The following is a 16,322-nucleotide window of genomic DNA, read 5'->3' on the forward strand; positions in this document are numbered from 1 at the left end:
CACTCTGCTGTTGACTTTATCTGGCGGGGGAAATATTCAGCCATCAGTTTAAAAGCAGTATACTCCTAGTACCAGCTCTTGTTATCGTTTTAGACCAGGCACATAAAAACTAAAAACTTTCTCAAACTATCAAATTCAAGAGGATAAAGAATGAAGATGAGCATTCGTGAGGCTTATTCTCCTTTTCCTACTTTTGCATCGTATCAAAATAAGTCTGCGTGCTCAGACACATTCTTTAGGCAGAAATCCAATCCCTTTATTAGGATTCTGGTGTGTAACTCATTTGCTGTGCTTTTCTGGCCAATGGCTGCTTCCCTTTTAAACAAACTTGAGCAATCTTAAAATGTAACATCTCCACATCTACTGCTTTTCCATTAGTCTGACAGAAACTACTTTGATAAACTAATGAAGGTGAGAAGCTTTTGCTTAAGCGGATTTACCAAACTGGACGAAGATGGACTCAAAATTGTTAGTAAACCAGCAACTGTCTGGCAGAACGACCGGCTACAAGTGGTTAAAGCGAGCAAACATTAAGAAGATTTTGACAAACAAGAACAACCTAATATTGGATTCTCACAGCATCAAACGCTATGTTCACACTGCAGGTCTTGATGATCAATTCCGATTTTTTTCCTGAAGTCAGCTTTTTTTTAGATGGGCGTTCAAACAACTATTAAATGTGACCTCCATCATACTGCTGTCTGAACAGCTCAAGACCGCAAAGCGACCCGCGTGCGCAGAAAACAGAAGGACACGTCAAAGAGCAGCGCACTGTTTACGGAAGTAATGGTGAATGTAATTGTTTCTACAAGGGTTCAATAAAGTTTTGTATAAAAGAAAAAAACTTCAAAAAGAAAAACAAAGCGGATACCGGTCGGCATCTCTCCTTGTTATTATTAGAAAGCTGTTGAGCAATGAGAGGCGAAAATATTAAGAAATCATCATAGCAAGATGAAAAAAGGTATGAAGAAAGCAGCACAGCTACTAACAATAATCTGTTATGGAGCGCTAACTGCTAAGATAAGATAAGATAGGCTTTATTGATCTCACATTGGAGAAATTCACTACTACTGCTGTGTGGATGTGTAGTGAGAGACAGGAGAGTGATGAGAAAAACGGATAAAATGAGATATGACCCTTCAGACTGCGGACACGTGTCCGAATTAGTACCACAGATTGAAGCGGCACAAATCGGATTTCTTGGAGGGTGAAAAGATGGGAATTGAGTCGCCTTTCCCTGCGGTGTGAACGTAGCCCTAGTCTTAAGTAAACATAACCAAAGTATAAAAAAAAAAAAAAAGACTTAAAGCCAAAAACTCTAAACATGAAAAAGACCTAATTGGTTGTTTGGAAATATTCTATCAGTATGAGAAAAAGGCAGTTTTCTTTAAGCCAGCTGACAGGCAGTGCGTGGTAACCGTTCTGGGAGGCGGTGGTGCATTTTGATCCATTTTGTTCTCTTGCTTTTTATTATCAGAATGGTGAGAAGTGAAACATTACAGGTTATTATGCTGTAATAAAAAAAGAAAACCTCAGCATACCTTGTTGACAGTAACCAGCCCAAGCCTAATGACAACAAGCATTATTTAAAGTATTATTCCAGTTTAATTTTTTTTTTTAGAACTACCTGTTTTTGCAGGTCTCAAGTTAAAGAGCAAAAATCATATATGGTCACTTTTCCTAGTTGAATTTGATTTCTGGGGATTATCCTAACATCCCTCCAAATGTAAACTTCTGACCCCAACCATTTTTGGGGCTTTTTAGGACACTCCTACACGTTTGAAATGTATAGTTTAAACCAGGCCTCTTGCATGCTCCATATAATGGTGGAAAAGGTCTGAAACTGCAGGAAATATATCTCCACACACAGCACACCGTAGATCGTCTGAGGACCCTTCTTTCGTTTTGCTGGTATTTTGAGGTGATTTCACATGTTTTAGGGGCATAATGGATTTTCCAGGTCCGTTTTCTTTAACTTTGTCCCTCTCTTGGACTAAATGTGTCCTGTTGGGAGCATGAGTAGAATAGTCCGTGTCTCGATTGTAACCGGGGGACAAAGGCGACGCTTGGGAATTTTGACCGGGGCATTTCAGCGAGGGGCTTAAAATGGAGCTAGTTCTGTCCGCCGACGGCTGTGATGCCGCTGGATTACACTTGATGGGAGAGTGAGGAGCTTTGGCTATCGACTGGGAACTGGCAGCAATCGTGGTCAACACCAAACTGGGCTCCTTGCGCAGGTCCTGCACCGACGAATGGCAGAGCTGATGAGTGAAGAGCAGGTCGAGCGTGCTGAAGCCACGCGTGCACTGCTCGCACTGGTAAGGCAGGAACACTTTCTTCGGCCGCTCTTCGACCCAGTGGAACTCGGGGTGCTCCTTCATGTGCTCCCTGTAGGAGCCGGCGAAGCGGAAGCCCCGTCCGCACAGCGCACACGTGAAGCGGCCGCTCGGCTGCCGGTGCAACCTCTGGTGGTGCCACAGCTTTTTCCAGCTTCCCAGCGTCTTCCCGCACTGGGCGCAGGGGTACGTCTGGGCGGACGAGTGCGTGAGCATGTGGGCTCGGAGCCTGCCCATGTGGCGGAACTGCCGCCCGCAGCTCGGACACGGGTACTTCCTGGGGTCCGATCGGTTGTCCAGCTGGTTTAGCTTCGAAACAACATACGAGACGGGGAGAGGCGGGTTGATCGGCGTCTGCGACGGCTTGTCAAGGTTAGCGGCGCGTCGTCTGCGACGGGTGTCCGGTCGTTTTTTCTGCGGCTTGTAGTCGGACGCCGCCGCAGGACGCGGACGGTGAGCGTGCGAAGAGCTTTGCGAAGGCACTCTGTAATGAATCATCGTCATCATCTCCTCCTCCTTTATGGTGCTGGGCACCTTCCTCTCCGCCGCGCACCGGATCCGGTGGGCTTCGAAGTCGGACAGCACGCTGAACAGCTTGTCGCAGTAGAGGCAGCGGAACAGCTTGGTGCCCGTGTGCTCCTTCATGTGGTTGTTGAAGTTCTGCAGGTGCTCGAACACGTTCTTGCAGATGTGGCACGTGTACGTCAGCAGCGGCTTTATGCGCCGGTTGGCCTGCGGGTCGCCGCTGCCCCGCACCGGCCGGCACGTGTGGTTTTTGGCGTTGCTGTAGTGGGAGAAGGACTTCTCGCAGCGCGTGCAGTTGTAGCGCTTCACGGTCCAGTGCGTCAGCTCGTGCACCCGCAGGAAGTAGGACTGGCCGAAGGCTTTGCCGCATATGTCGCACTTGTAGGGCTTCTCGCCCGTGTGGATGCGGACGTGTCTCTTGAGGGCGGACTGGAAGGGGAACGTCTTGCCGCAGTACTGGCAGGTTTTGCTGGCCTTCTTTTCAGCCGCGGATTCCTTCGGGGTCTCCTGGGCGCCCTCGTAGCTCCCGTCCTGGCTGGCGTTTTCCGCCTGGTTGGGGACAAACGGGGCCTGCTGGTCGTCGGCCTGCGCGTGCGTCTCCATGTGGGCGGCGTACTGCGAGATGGAGACTCTGATCTTGCACAGCTGGCATTTTTGATACATGTTGTTCTTCAGGTGCATCTTGAGATGGAGGTTCAGGTTGGAGTTCTTGGTGAAACCTTTGCCGCACTCTGCGCACTTGAAGGGCCGCTCTCCCGTGTGGATGCGCTGGTGGACGACCAACTGGGACAGGAACTTGAACAGACGCCCACAGAAGTTGCACTTCAGCATGTTTCTGCCCCCTTTTTTGACGTAGATGACGTCATCTCTGATGTCCGAAGCGTCTTCGGTTTTCACGTCGCCACAGTCTGGCTTTTCTTCAACCTGCGGGGCGGCCTCGGGTTTTTTCTCTACGTCGTTCTTGCTGATCACCAAAACTCGAACTACTCTTCTCTTCCTCTTGCCGCCTTTCTTGCACCTAAACACCGTGTGCTGCCTGGTGGGTAACATCACGGAGGGGTCGGCGATGTTTTGTGACGACGTTTGACTACCCGACACAGGAGTCGACGTGCTGAGCTCTTTGGCGGCGTTGGCAGATTTCTCGGTTATAGTTTGCGGGGTCTTTTCCGAGGATGATACCAACCCTTTGCTCGGAGAGTCTGCCCCCTGCACGTCTGCATTAACTGGAGAATCAAGTGAATTAGAAGCGTTCAGCTGAGTCTCCTTTTCGCTGTCTATCCTAAAAGGCTTCTTCACATCAGGACATTCGGTTTGAGAGGGGTTAACCAAATGTAACCGGTTGAGATCCTCTGCAGGAATATTTTCAGGCTCTGGAGGGGATTGGACTCCCTCCGTTAGTTGCATCTGCTGCTCTTGTACTGTCGACTCAGCAGTGCTAGCGTTTACATTATCCTCCTGCTTATCAGCCCTCTGCTCCACCTGTTTCTCTGTCTCTGTTTTCCCTGTACAGTCTGCCTCAATGCTCAGCACCGGCGAGGCCTCTTTGGGTTCGTCCAGCTTTGCCACTTTGGCTGGAACTTGCTCATTATTTAGAGCCCTTTTTTTCCTCCTCCTAATCCCATGATTGTAAATCGGGTCACTGCAATCTGTAGGAGGCCCCCACGATTGCTTGATATCTGCGTCGCCGTCAGGTTTCCCGTTCTGCGCTCCTCTACTCCTCAGGGTCCACCCGTGGTTGCCCTTACGGGGACATAAAAATGCGGCAAACCTCTTTGAGAGTGTGCGTGGTACGGTGGCGGCTTCAGATTTTTTCGGCCGTCCTCTTCTTCTCTTTACCGGCGGGACGGCGTCAGTACCTGGTTTTTCGTCAGAATCGCCGGTGCTGTGGTCGACTGAAGGCGCGGCCATTGCTGCTGTGCTGCCGGCCTCTTTCAGCTCGTCAGCACTGATGTCGGCCGCCCCCGACAGCTTGATTTTACCAGGCCTACCACGTCTTCTTCGGACCTTCTGACCATCTCTTGGGGAGCTTGTAGAGGTCAGCTGAGATCCCGTGTCCGTCCCTAGTTGTGGCAACGCGTCCTCGCGTGGCTGACGACTCATGTCTGCTGTTTCAGAGCTCAGATGGACGTCAGTCTCCATGAGTCCTGATGCCCTTATGGCAGTCTGATTCAGATCGGTCGCACTCATGTCCTCACTGCATCGCTTATCCTCAGGTATCTGTTGACGTAGGAAGAAAAACAGCCTTTAATGTATACCTGTTCGCTTGCAATTAAAAAAAAAAAAAATCAAATTCAGTCATACTAGTCTCATTCTTCTCATGCAATTAAATCTTTTTTTGCAAAAATACTGGCCAGTGGATGCTAGTTAATAGGTAAAGTAACAACACAGTACCATGCAAACCTCTTTATACCACCTGGTCTTTTTCACATTTTGTAAAATAGTAAAGGGTCTTGATTTATACAGTTCATTTATAGCCACACTGCCCACTCAAAGCACTTTACACTAAAGCTACATTAACTTAATAGCATTCACTAACGCGGACGCATAGACCAATACCTAGATCGGTAGGCAACTTGGGGTAAAGCGCCTTGCCCAGGGGCACATCAACATGTGGCAGGAAGAAGTTGGAATAGAGCTTTGAAATTGCTAACACTACTGTTCTCACTCCATAGTTGCCACATGACATGCAGAAACCTGCGTGAATTTTGATGAATTTTATCCAGATTAAATGTGATTGCCCAAATAAACTACATGGAGGCAGCGCCACGTTGTGGGGATCCTCGTCTTCGGCAGAGACAGATAAGCTGCTCAAGGCTGACAGAATGATGGATGGAGAAATAAAGAAAGAAAAGAGCAGCAAGTCTTGAGGCAGCAGCAGAGGTTCCACCTTAGAGCCGTACAATGATATAATATCCTGTTAGGACGATTAAACGGTTTAGATAACAGGAGATTTGTCCGACAGAATAAAGGGCCCAAAGTCCAGACTCAGATCTAATCCAAAACTGATGTCTGCTCGCCATCCAATCTCACTGAACTTCAGCAAGTTTGCAAAGAGGAATGGGCAAACGTTTCGGGCAGTAGCTGTTCAAATCTGGTCGAACCAAAAAATAAGAGTAAATGCAGCGAAACGCGGTTCTATAAAGTACTGACTCAGGGGGTAAATATGTACGTACACTACATTTTTCATGCTTCTATTTAAAGAAAAAACATGCATCCTGTTCACAAAAAGCACAACTTTGTGTGTTGGCCTTTCACAAAAACCCTCTAAAATGTGTTAATGTTCGAGATCTTAACACAATAAAACATGGAAAAGTTTTAAAGAGTATAAGTTTGCAAGGCCCTGTAAGTTTAGAATATGAGATATAACAGTCTAATGTAAAACTAAAACTACAACGCTACAAACGGCAAGTTCACAATATCACCACCACGTCTCATAACTCATGCTTTACATTCACACATTTTTGTTTTTTCCCCTCAGCGGCTACCTGCTTGTAGTCTGATGGGGCGTGTACAAAACTGCAGGGAGGGCTGGCCGAAGTTAAATCAGAGTCTGTATTTGGGTCACCGCTTCCTCTGCTAAAAGACATTTTGGTTCCCATGGCAAAACGTCTGCAGGAAATGAAAAAAAAAAAGAAAACGACAAAGGCATGTAAGGCACCACAATATTTTTATCACAATGTGTGGCGTTGAGGTTTAGCATTTACAGCCCAAAAGCATGTAAAATGTGGATGAAATGCTGGTTTGTGTCAACGGCTTACAAGAGGTTGGTTGCATTGTGCTTGAGCGGGGAAGATAAACAAGCATGGGCATCATCGGTTAATGGCGGTATGAATCTGAAGCAGACAAGTGGGGCTGTAATTAAAACGTTCCATCAAGGTACATTCACATATATATGTATACACACACACACCACACTCACTTACTATGAAAAGTCACACAATGATGGTAAACTATTCCTTTTTAGGATAACAACCCTTTCACCTTCCTGAACAATAAAATAAATAAAAGATGCCAGTTCAGATAGTTGTAAAATACAATAGTAACCAGCGGCTGGGGGAAGAACCTCAGAAAACAAATCCAGTAATTTATTTCAGATTTTCCACTCGGGGCAGAAAGGAAACTTCATCGCATATGAGAAATATGAAAATATAGGCAACCATTACCTACTTCTACATGGGTTAGTCGATTTTTACCTTGAAAATTAACAATATAAACATTCTTAACTTCAATAACGTGTCTAATGCATGTCCACAACCCCCTAGCCACAACATTAAAAGCACTGAAAAGCATTTGAGCAGGAGATGCACAGGAGAAATGTCCGATTTCTACCTTGACTAGCCCTGACCAGAACGGCCGGCTGGAAACCACAAATCTAACCTTTTTCCCCCCAATAAGCGGATGCACGATATATCAGAGCCAGCAGATGTTTGAAACAGCAACTCCCTTTGGTGTAGAAGCTGTTGCTGAGTGAATAAAAAAAGGACAATCGATGTTCCTCGGCTGTCCAGGGTGTCAGATATCATGAAGCAAACGTGTCCAGACCCTGGGCCAGGAAATGCTTTGACCCTGTGACTGCAGACTGGACCACTGTGGATGGCAACCAGTCTAATTAGGTTGGTCGGGTCAGACATGCAGCAGCATGAACAGACTACCCACCAGACGGGGTCCGTTTGTTTTGTTCTGACCCAAACATCTCCTTGCTATCTGCTCCCAACACATCTCCTGTCAGCATTTTCAACATCTGCATGTTTCCAGACATCTGGATAGGACTGTGTTGGTACCGGCGCAAAATCTCAGGGAACTTCTAAACGGGACAAATGGACGAGTTTTTGCAGAAAGAAAACTAAACATATGAGCAATAAATAAACCAAACGCATTAAAAAAACAGCAGAAGCGGCTGCTACCATCAGCCTGCCCTTCATCTCCCAACATGCACTCCATCCGATGGAGACTTTGTCTGAACTGTTCCTCCTATTCAACACGCAGAACGGACTAAAATGGCTCCAACTTGCTCCCCAAAACCGTCTGAGTAATCCTCCACCCCTGCAGCCAGATGCTAGTCAACATTAGAGCCCAGCGGGGTTTAAGGTTAACAATGAATGGCGGGCGCTTGTGGTTCGTGTAGGCCGGTTAGCTAGCTCGTGTTTGTTAAAAGCGTCGCAGGCCGACGGCTCCACGCCGTCCACCCCCGAACATGCAGGGGGGGAAACTTTAGCAGCGACACAGAGCGCCTACACGACTTCCCCTGCAAGCGGTGCGCGGAGTCCCGTGGGTTGTAGTGGACACAAAGCGCCTGCCTTGCCTTGTCTGCGTGGGGGTAACGACGGGTCGGCATTTGGTTTTCTGCGTGGCACGCACTGACCTGCTAGCTAACACTGGCTAACTCAGACCTGACTCCCTCTAAAGGCCGCTTGGAAACTTTTTTACAGCGTAACAGTGACCTGGACACCGAGCTGCTAGCGAGGACCGGGCTGTACCTTCTTCTCGGGGCGGTTTTCTGGGACGGGCCACTCGTTCTCCATGCACAAAAAAGCCGCCCGACTAACGCTAATGCCGCCGTGTGGGGGTATCGGAGCGCGTCCCCTTCCCGTTCCGTCGGAAAAAATAATCTCCACGAGGACGAGTAAAAAAACGCCAAACAAAATCCCAAGATGTCCCTGCGCTAATTGGTCTATTCTTTTAATTATAATTATAAGTGTGCATAAACACGTTTAGTCCATGAATGAAGATGTCTGCTTTTCTGACCAAAGAGCCAAATTTATCAGGAATCACTTATGCATAAATAACTAATTTCCTCTCACAGCACCTCGTCTTGTTCTCAAACTTTGTAATTTCTGGACAGCCGTGCATTTTGGTTATTGTAGTTATAAATAGAGGAAGCCTTTGTTATTCAAGCCCAAACGACACGAATGTGTGTGGTGTTTACATTGTTGTGTTGTGTTGGTTTCACTAACCGCATGCAAATGCCTCATAAACGCGTTGATGACGACCGACGTCGTTAGATCGCCGTTGTTTTTGGGCTTTTAAACTGCTCCCCCTGCTGGACACGCACTATATGACACTATATGGGTTAATTACACCAAAATCTGGTGAAGAGGCACAAAAGTCTAACTTGAACGCCTAAGCAGTAAACTGTATAAAGGTTATACTAATTATATATTTTTAAATGGACGGATAACGTCTTTATAAGTTCAACTCTGGATAACTTTTTCTTTTATTTTTCAATATAGCTCTTGAAACTGTTTTGAATTGTGCTGTTATGCACTTTTTTTTGTTATACAATTAGTTATCTTTTTATCCCGTTATTTTCCTATACATTTTTATATTTGATCTATTTTGTTTGTATTTTAGCTTGTAAATCACTTTGTGCACCACATGGATTGTTGAAAAGTGTTATATGAATAAAGTTTGATAAGTTATGAGCAGAAAAAGTGGCTTTCTAAACACATAAAACATTCAAACTATCTGGGGTTTTATCACTGGTTTGCCCCTCCAGTTATGACGACACAGCCGATGGTTGCTCCAAACTCTGGAAAGTTTTTTCATTCTTGCACTCACTTGATTAACAATGTACACATATATATATATATCACAGCTAAGCCCAAAATTATTCAGACCTCGGAAAGAATAAAATGATGAACCAAGATGTTTGTGAAAGGAAATGAAACACTCAAAAGATAGAACGTAAAAAAAATGTTTTTATTTACATTTTAATGATGGCACGTCAAAAAATATTTATACCCTCCACAATAATGCACTGCCATGAAGGCAATTAAATGCTCCTGATAAATGATAAGGATATTTTTGCATGTTTCTACTGGTCTTTCCATGATTTATCCTTGTTGAGGAGCTCTAAGGCCTCCTCCTTAATCTTTAGCTGCCTCCACAGATCAGACTAAAGTCAGGACTGTGGCGGGTTACTCCAAATTTATAATATCCCTTCCCATTAGAGCAACACGTCAGCAAAATATAAACCACTCTAAATTTAAATCTGCCTGGGGTATGCATAATTTTGGGTTTACCTGCATTATCGTTTATTTTAAAAGACTTGCCAGTAAAAGTTGCACTGTTTTCCAACACCAAAAAAAAAAAAAAAAGAAAAGAAAGAAAAAAAAAGAAGAGTTTGAAAATATACTTTAATACATCATATACTGTTTTCATAAACTTCATAAACACAGGTGGCAGGAACACACAAGGTAGGAAGGGTTCAGTCCCACAGCTTTACAACAAATTCTCATCCGACTAAAAACCTGATCAAAAACACAGTACCTGGTTTCCCCCCCCATCAACAGCGGGATAAACCATGCACACATATCATGACGAGCAACCTAATTTACACAAGCTCCCATCCCAGGGGCGGGGACTTCAAACTCCCGAACAATCTACACCAACACATGATTTTATAAATGGATATCTGACTTAATAAAGAAGCGTTTGAACCGTAACTCTCTACTCCCTAAAGCAGTCTGGAGAAAGCTCAGAAGATTGTAGTCTCTGTGATGAAAAGACGCCGACGGCCCCCGCCCTCCCCTGGTAGTCGACATAAAACGGCAACATGCAAACACAATGTGCCTCGCTAGACTACTAGTCAACTTTTTATGGGGACAGACGAGGTTACTTGATAAATCACCTCCGCGGGCTTTTCAGGTCCACTCTCAACAATGAAACAGTCATCGTCAGACTCCCCCCCGGCGCCGCCGTTGACCGGCGCCGACGCCTTCCCCTTATCCAGGCTGACCGCCGTGTGTTGGGGCTTCTTTGTGGCGACGGCAGAAAAGCCCAGCTTCCTCTCGCCGTTCACCTGCGGGGAGCCCGGGGTCACCTTTACAATCTTGTAATCGCGCTTGCTGGCCATCATGTGCTTGGCCATGAACTCCTGCGCCTTGACGCACTTGTGCCTCTGGAGCCGCTGGGCGCTCTCGAAGGGAAGGTGGCAGACCCGGCAGGCGAAGCCGTTCTGTGCGCTCGGCACCGCCGGGTCGTCGGCCGTCTTCTGTGCCGCGGCGGCGCCGGCGCGACCCCTCTGGCCGCCCGGACTGAACGCGGCGACCTTTGGGACTCTTGGCTGCCGTGGGGACCCCGGAGTAGGGTTTGGATGCGGTGGGATTCTGACTCTTTAGCTGCAGAGGTGCGCTGATGGGCGGCACTCGGCCGGCGCTGTTGTTGTACGTCCTGATATTCAGGGTTTTCTTCGCGGCTTGAGGTGGCCGACTCCCCTTGCCGGCTGCGCTCGGGTTTTGGTTTTCCAGCTGCTGAGCGGAGGGGGCCTGAGGCGGACGGGAAGGCTGGATCTTTTTAGCCACGGCTCCGCTCCGGGGCTTGTAGCTCAGCGGCTTAGCGGTGATGAGCCGGTGTTTGCTCTGGCTGTTGGAATTGCAGGCGTGGAATCGAGGCACCAGCTTTTTGCTGGACAGCAGCAGCCCGCATCCTATGCAGCCGGAGACCTTATCCACCACGTGCGAGCTGTGGTGGGCGACCAGAGCCACTTTGGACACGAACCCCTGTTCACATTTACCGCAGGTGTACGGGTTTGTCTTTCTGGAGTTGTGCATCGTTTTCAACAGCACGACGGGCTGATAGAGTGTCCAAAGGTCCACCGTCGGCGGACCGACGTCGGCGAAAATGTTTTGCACGGCGGCGGCGGAAGGATTGGAGAACAAATCGGGCACTTGTGGGACCTTCGCCGTCTGCGTGGAGACCCGCGAGGCGGCACCGGAAGTGTTGGGTACTTGAAGTTTGGAAATTGAGGGCAGGCTGCCCTCGCCGGGTGCCTTCCAGACAACCTCGCCCTTTTGCAGCCTCTTCAGCTTCTCGTCCTCCTCCCTGAACTTCTCGATGCGGCGCTTCTTTATGGTTTTATGGTCGAGCACTTGATGCCCGGGTTCGTGTGTGGTGCTGTGCTCCAGCATGTCTTTGTACTCGGTAAACTCCGTGCCACAGGAGCAGATGAAACTCGCCAGGGGACACACGTGCTCCTCCAGGCACGTCTGATTGGCGAAGATCTGCTCGCAGCTGAAGCAGAAGTGGCCAGAGTTTGTCAAGTCCACGGTGTTGCCGTCCTCCAGGATGCTCTGCAGGATCTTTCTCTTGCGCTCCATGATCAGGCTGGGCATAAGTGTGTGACGACTGCTTGGGCGGAGTCTTCAAGAACACCTTTCCTGTTAAATTAAACAAATGGTTATTGTACATCAAAAAGATCACAGTTTAGACCGCATCACTTTGCTTTTTAAATGACACTGATACGAAAAGGTTTTGGCCCCTTGTCAAACTTAAATGTTTCAGATAACTGAAATGCAACAGCAGACCGTATGGCCTGAGTAAAAGGTAAAAATAGTTATTCAAAAGGTCACACCTCAGCATCCTAACCAGACCTTTAATTGTTCCACTTCAAACCTTCATTTTGGGTATTTTATGCCATTTAGACGTAGACTTGCTAGTGTGCTTGAGCTGGTGGCGGGATATTCCCTAATCTCTGCCGGGAGGCATGATTCATGGTTTCATCAATTAAAATAAACTCAGCAGGTCCAACAGCAGCAGAACAACCGTTATAAAAATAGTTAATAAACTGAAAGTTTGAATTTCTTTAATAAACAACATTTGATTACTGTTTAATCATACCAAATATAAAAGATACCAACTATTACTAACATGGCCCCGTTTGTGGTTACCGGAATATTTCTTTCACTTTAGACCAGGTTAGAACCAGTCAGTTATTTTATCATTGTACAACAAAAATTTAAATAGATTGAAAGCCCCCCAAAAAAATATTAAAGGCTGCTGGTCAGCATACCTTAGGGTATGATCTTCTCAAGATGACTATATGTCTACTCTCCACATGTCAGGAGGGAATATTAGTTAAAATCCAAGCTATGACTTAAAAAATGGCCTCTGTTCATGGGAAATAACTCTGGAAATGAATCTTTTTGTAGAAAGCTGAAGGGTTTCCTTTTAATCTGTCAAAATAGTTTTTTCACACATACATGAGCTCACACTGGCCTTTGGCATTGATAACTCCTTTATTTACTACCTAAACCTGCTTCTGTAACTACCTGCAGGACCTTTAGAGTCCAAAATACAAAACACGGACAGTCTGATGGGGATGAATTTATGCTGCTACTTCCTGTGGTCTGTCCTCTAAAGAACAGCTTGTCAGAATTGCAGGTTACAGTTTTGAGAATTTTTGTTGATAAAAGTATAATTTGCTGTCGAATTTTGTTTCTCAAGATACCTGTTGATGACATAAAGGTACGGAGAGACATTTCTTCCATTATTATTGCAAACAAATAACACGTTTCACAAATGAAAGTTTAAAAAAAAGGCCCAAAAGGTTTGAGTAATTGGCCGTGTGCTGATAGAGTAGAGAGCGCGACCCGTGTACAGAGGCCTTAGTCCTCTCTCTCTCATAAAAAAATAGCTATTAGTGCTACGAAAAACCATATTAAAAAATAAAAGTTTGAGTAGTATACAATTTGTATGCAAAAGTTGAACCAACATTTTTGCAGTTTGTTTAGTTGTTTTCCCCCCAGAGTTTATTTATTTATTTGGAAACAGAGTTTTACAAATTACATCCTTTACAAATCAGCTCTCTACACTTCAGGGGGCGGGGTTTCCTCTGTGTGTGGCGCCAAGACGCACTTTATTGGCCTCTGTGGACGTTGGCAACAGCATTTCCATTGGTCTGTGTGCGGGAACGCGAGCGTTTCTATTGGTCAGCTTGGACACAAAGTTAAGAAGCGGCTCTTTTGGTTTGTGACGCCGAAGAGACGGAGCAATTCAATGAATCACCTGTAACAGATCAAGTTAAAAATAATCCAAGAGATTTTGGACTAATATTGAACAATATTTTGAATTCTGAAAAAAATAAGAGAAATGTGTCATTTGTTCTTTCAGTGACTTTAGTACACAAGAAAACACGGACAGACTCCGAACCACATTTAAATCTTTTATTTTTCAGAGAGAAAAAAAGTGCTCCAAGTTAACCAATAGAAACGCTCGCTCTTGCCACACACAGACCAATAGAAATACATCTTCGCTGCACCCTTCAGGACAAGCTCCGCCCACTCAAGTGTAAAGATCTGTAGAACGCCATTTGAAATGAATACAATTTGTAAAACCTGGTCACCAATTTTTGTTTGTTAAAATGATAAAATCTAAAAAAATAAAAGTAAACTGCAACAAATGTTGCAGTCACATGAATCGTGTTTCTTTTCCTTGCGATTTCATTGGAACAAATTTCTCTCCACATAGAGGGGGCCTGTTGTGAAAGCTTTGGTCCGATAAAACGGTTTTACCTCATGATCAGAAAATGTTCTTCAGTTAACGTTCAGACGATCCATATAGCATAGAAAGAATTTGCTTTCTTAACAAATACTTCTCTAGCCGTCCTAAGGGCATCTGAAATAATTTCTACTGTCATTCCATGAGCTTCACTATAAGTTTTTATTTAAAGAAACATGTAAGCAGAATGTCTCTTTTGTTCAAAACAGAGCGTCCGTTTCTAAATGAAGATATCTTCTTTACTAAAGAGCATGGTCTTTGGGCTGAATACAAACAATAAAACTATTCAAAGTTAATTTAGGGGAATTAATTTTGCTAAAAGGACAGGACATTTAACACATATTAGTTGTGCGTATAATGGCAATTTATAAAAAAAATAAAATTATTGATAGTGTCCCCCACCAATTTAGAAGTTTTGGTCCACAAATTTTCATGGGTTTCAAAGTAAATTGAGGAACATGAATGCTCCCAGAATTGCAGCTTTTAAAACATTTAACTGTCTTTATTCAATTTACACACATAATCTTAGTTTAATACTTATTTTATAACAGATTAAAATGCTTATTTTGCACAACATTTTAGATATTTATTTAATAACAATGACGGTGACTGTGCAAAACACGGGCCGAGAAGGCCCAGACGTTCACCAACCATTTAAGAACCATTCATTTAGGCACACACTTGTTGAACCATCATCGTCTATTCCCACTTATCTGTGCAGGCTCGCCTGGTGCCTCTCTCCAGTCCATCTCAGGGCAACACAGAGACACAGCAAAAACAACTACGCAGGCGCAGACTCACACCTAGAGGCAGTCTAGAGAGACCAATTAACCCAACAATCATGTTTTTGGACTGTGGTGAACACACCAGGGCAAATTACATCTCCAAAATTACAGATGTCAACCAGAAGACAGCTGGAGTGAGATATGGTTGTTTTATTTTTCAGTAGCCAGATAGACTCGTTATCTGGTGTCCTCGTTTGAATCATAGGCAGAAGGAATGTTACAAATAATACTTTTTTCTTTTCTTTGCAGTGCTCATGGCTCATCTTCTTAACATCGCCCAGCCATAATACGTATATTTTGAAAAAAAAAAAAAAAAAATACTTTTTTTCCTAATTTTACTTTATCAGACATTAGGACTAAACCCCATTTATGTTTTTTTTTAACATAAACATTTACAATAGCTCCAGCACTCTTTACTTCGGTTCTAAGTTTAAGTTAAGTGTTACACAGGAAAATCTTCATTATTAGTATCCCTTACAGACGTACACCTCAACTCTCCCTTTTCCCCCCCAAAAAAACGCACCAAAGTATATCAGAATATTTAGACAAAGAATAATTTCAGAACACGATTTTGGCTACGTGTCTAAAAATAACGTTTTATAAAATCTAAAAAATGTTATGCAACTCATAAACCTCAAATTATGAACTATTCGCTCAAATAATCACAGCATACTAAACATAGGCTGCAACTAGAAAACATGCATACCACCAGAAACCTTCAGGAGCATGTCGAGCACAATTCGTCACGGTAACCGGAGGGAAGGGAAAATGCGACAGCATTAAACACGTTTTTGGCGACCCACCGCCTTACTTTGTGAAACGCGGGCTTGTCTTGCTATTAGCCTGCTATGCTAACATTAGCGTCAAACAGGGACCACGGATGCTGCCGCCGCCTTACCTTCCGGATAAAGTCAATCAGAAATGTGTCATATCTTCGGGGGGGAGTCAACTAAAACCCTTTCTCGCTGTTGTTTTGGGAGATATTAGGAACTTGACCCACTTGCCGGTGTTAGACACGAACAGTTAGCAGTTAGTTAGCCCCTCAGATCCATCCGAACAACAAGGGAGGGAGGGGGAAAAAAACGATTTTCTTCTGCAACTCCACACTAGAGGGTGTTCTTCGTCACACCGCCCCCTACCGGCAGAAGAATTTCACGCTTTCTGCCACACATGACTGACGGCAAATCATTTCAGAATACTGTAGGCCTAAAGCTGTTTTTCTGTAAATAAAAGTGGAAATTTAGCAGTAACAGATGCAGCACTACAGATAAAAAAATCTTTTGGGGATTTTTTACATGGCTAGACATCCCAAAACTAAATAAAGTTATTCACAACAGATACATCTGGGTGCGTCCTGAAATGTTTCCTTAGTATTTTCGATCACTGAGAAACTTTTGCA

The 16,322-nt window shown here is 45.0% G+C and overlaps 2 protein-coding genes across 4 annotated transcripts; both read right to left on the reverse strand.

Moving 5' to 3' along the window:
* Positions 1-644: 644 nt before the first annotated feature.
* Positions 645-8,478, reverse strand: si:dkeyp-84f3.9 (zinc finger protein 569). The gene is made up of 2 exons (XM_036131924.1): positions 8,339-8,478; positions 645-5,078 (listed from the first exon to the last, which is right to left on the reverse strand). The coding sequence occupies exons 1-2, from the start codon at positions 8,381-8,383 to the stop codon at positions 1,794-1,796; spliced, it is 3,330 nt and encodes a 1,109-aa protein (XP_035987817.1). The 5' UTR covers positions 8,384-8,478; the 3' UTR covers positions 645-1,793.
* A 1,500-nt stretch (positions 8,479-9,978) lies between these two features.
* Positions 9,979-16,024, reverse strand: LOC105932587. 3 transcript variants are annotated; one of them, XM_036131973.1, is made up of 2 exons: positions 15,924-16,024; positions 9,979-12,019 (listed from the first exon to the last, which is right to left on the reverse strand). In XM_036131973.1, the coding sequence occupies exon 2, from the start codon at positions 11,972-11,974 to the stop codon at positions 10,586-10,588; it is 1,389 nt and encodes a 462-aa protein (XP_035987866.1). In that variant the 5' UTR covers positions 11,975-12,019; positions 15,924-16,024; the 3' UTR covers positions 9,979-10,585. The 3 variants fall into 3 exon arrangements, with proteins under 3 accessions (XP_035987866.1, XP_012727267.2, XP_035987873.1); XM_012871813.3 differs by having other exon boundaries at positions 15,822-16,020; XM_036131980.1 differs by having other exon boundaries at positions 15,928-16,010.
* Positions 16,025-16,322: the final 298 nt, after the last annotated feature.

The sequence above is a fragment of the Fundulus heteroclitus genome, chromosome 3, assembly GCF_011125445.2.
Source record: "Fundulus heteroclitus isolate FHET01 chromosome 3, MU-UCD_Fhet_4.1, whole genome shotgun sequence".
Classification (NCBI taxonomy): domain Eukaryota; kingdom Metazoa; phylum Chordata; class Actinopteri; order Cyprinodontiformes; family Fundulidae; genus Fundulus; species Fundulus heteroclitus.

Excerpts from the sequence above, each read along its gene's own strand:
- si:dkeyp-84f3.9 (XM_036131924.1), bottom strand. The coding sequence starts at position 8,383 with ATGGAGAACGAGTGGCCCGTCCCAGAAAACCGCCCCGAGAAGAAG. Across the intron at positions 5,079-8,338 it reads AAAACCGCCCCGAGAAGAAG|ATACCTGAGGATAAGCGATG; the intron begins GTACAGCCCGGT and ends CTACGTCAACAG.
- LOC105932587 (XM_036131973.1), bottom strand. The coding sequence starts at position 11,974 with ATGCCCAGCCTGATCATGGAGCGCAAGAGAAAGATCCTGCAGAGCATC.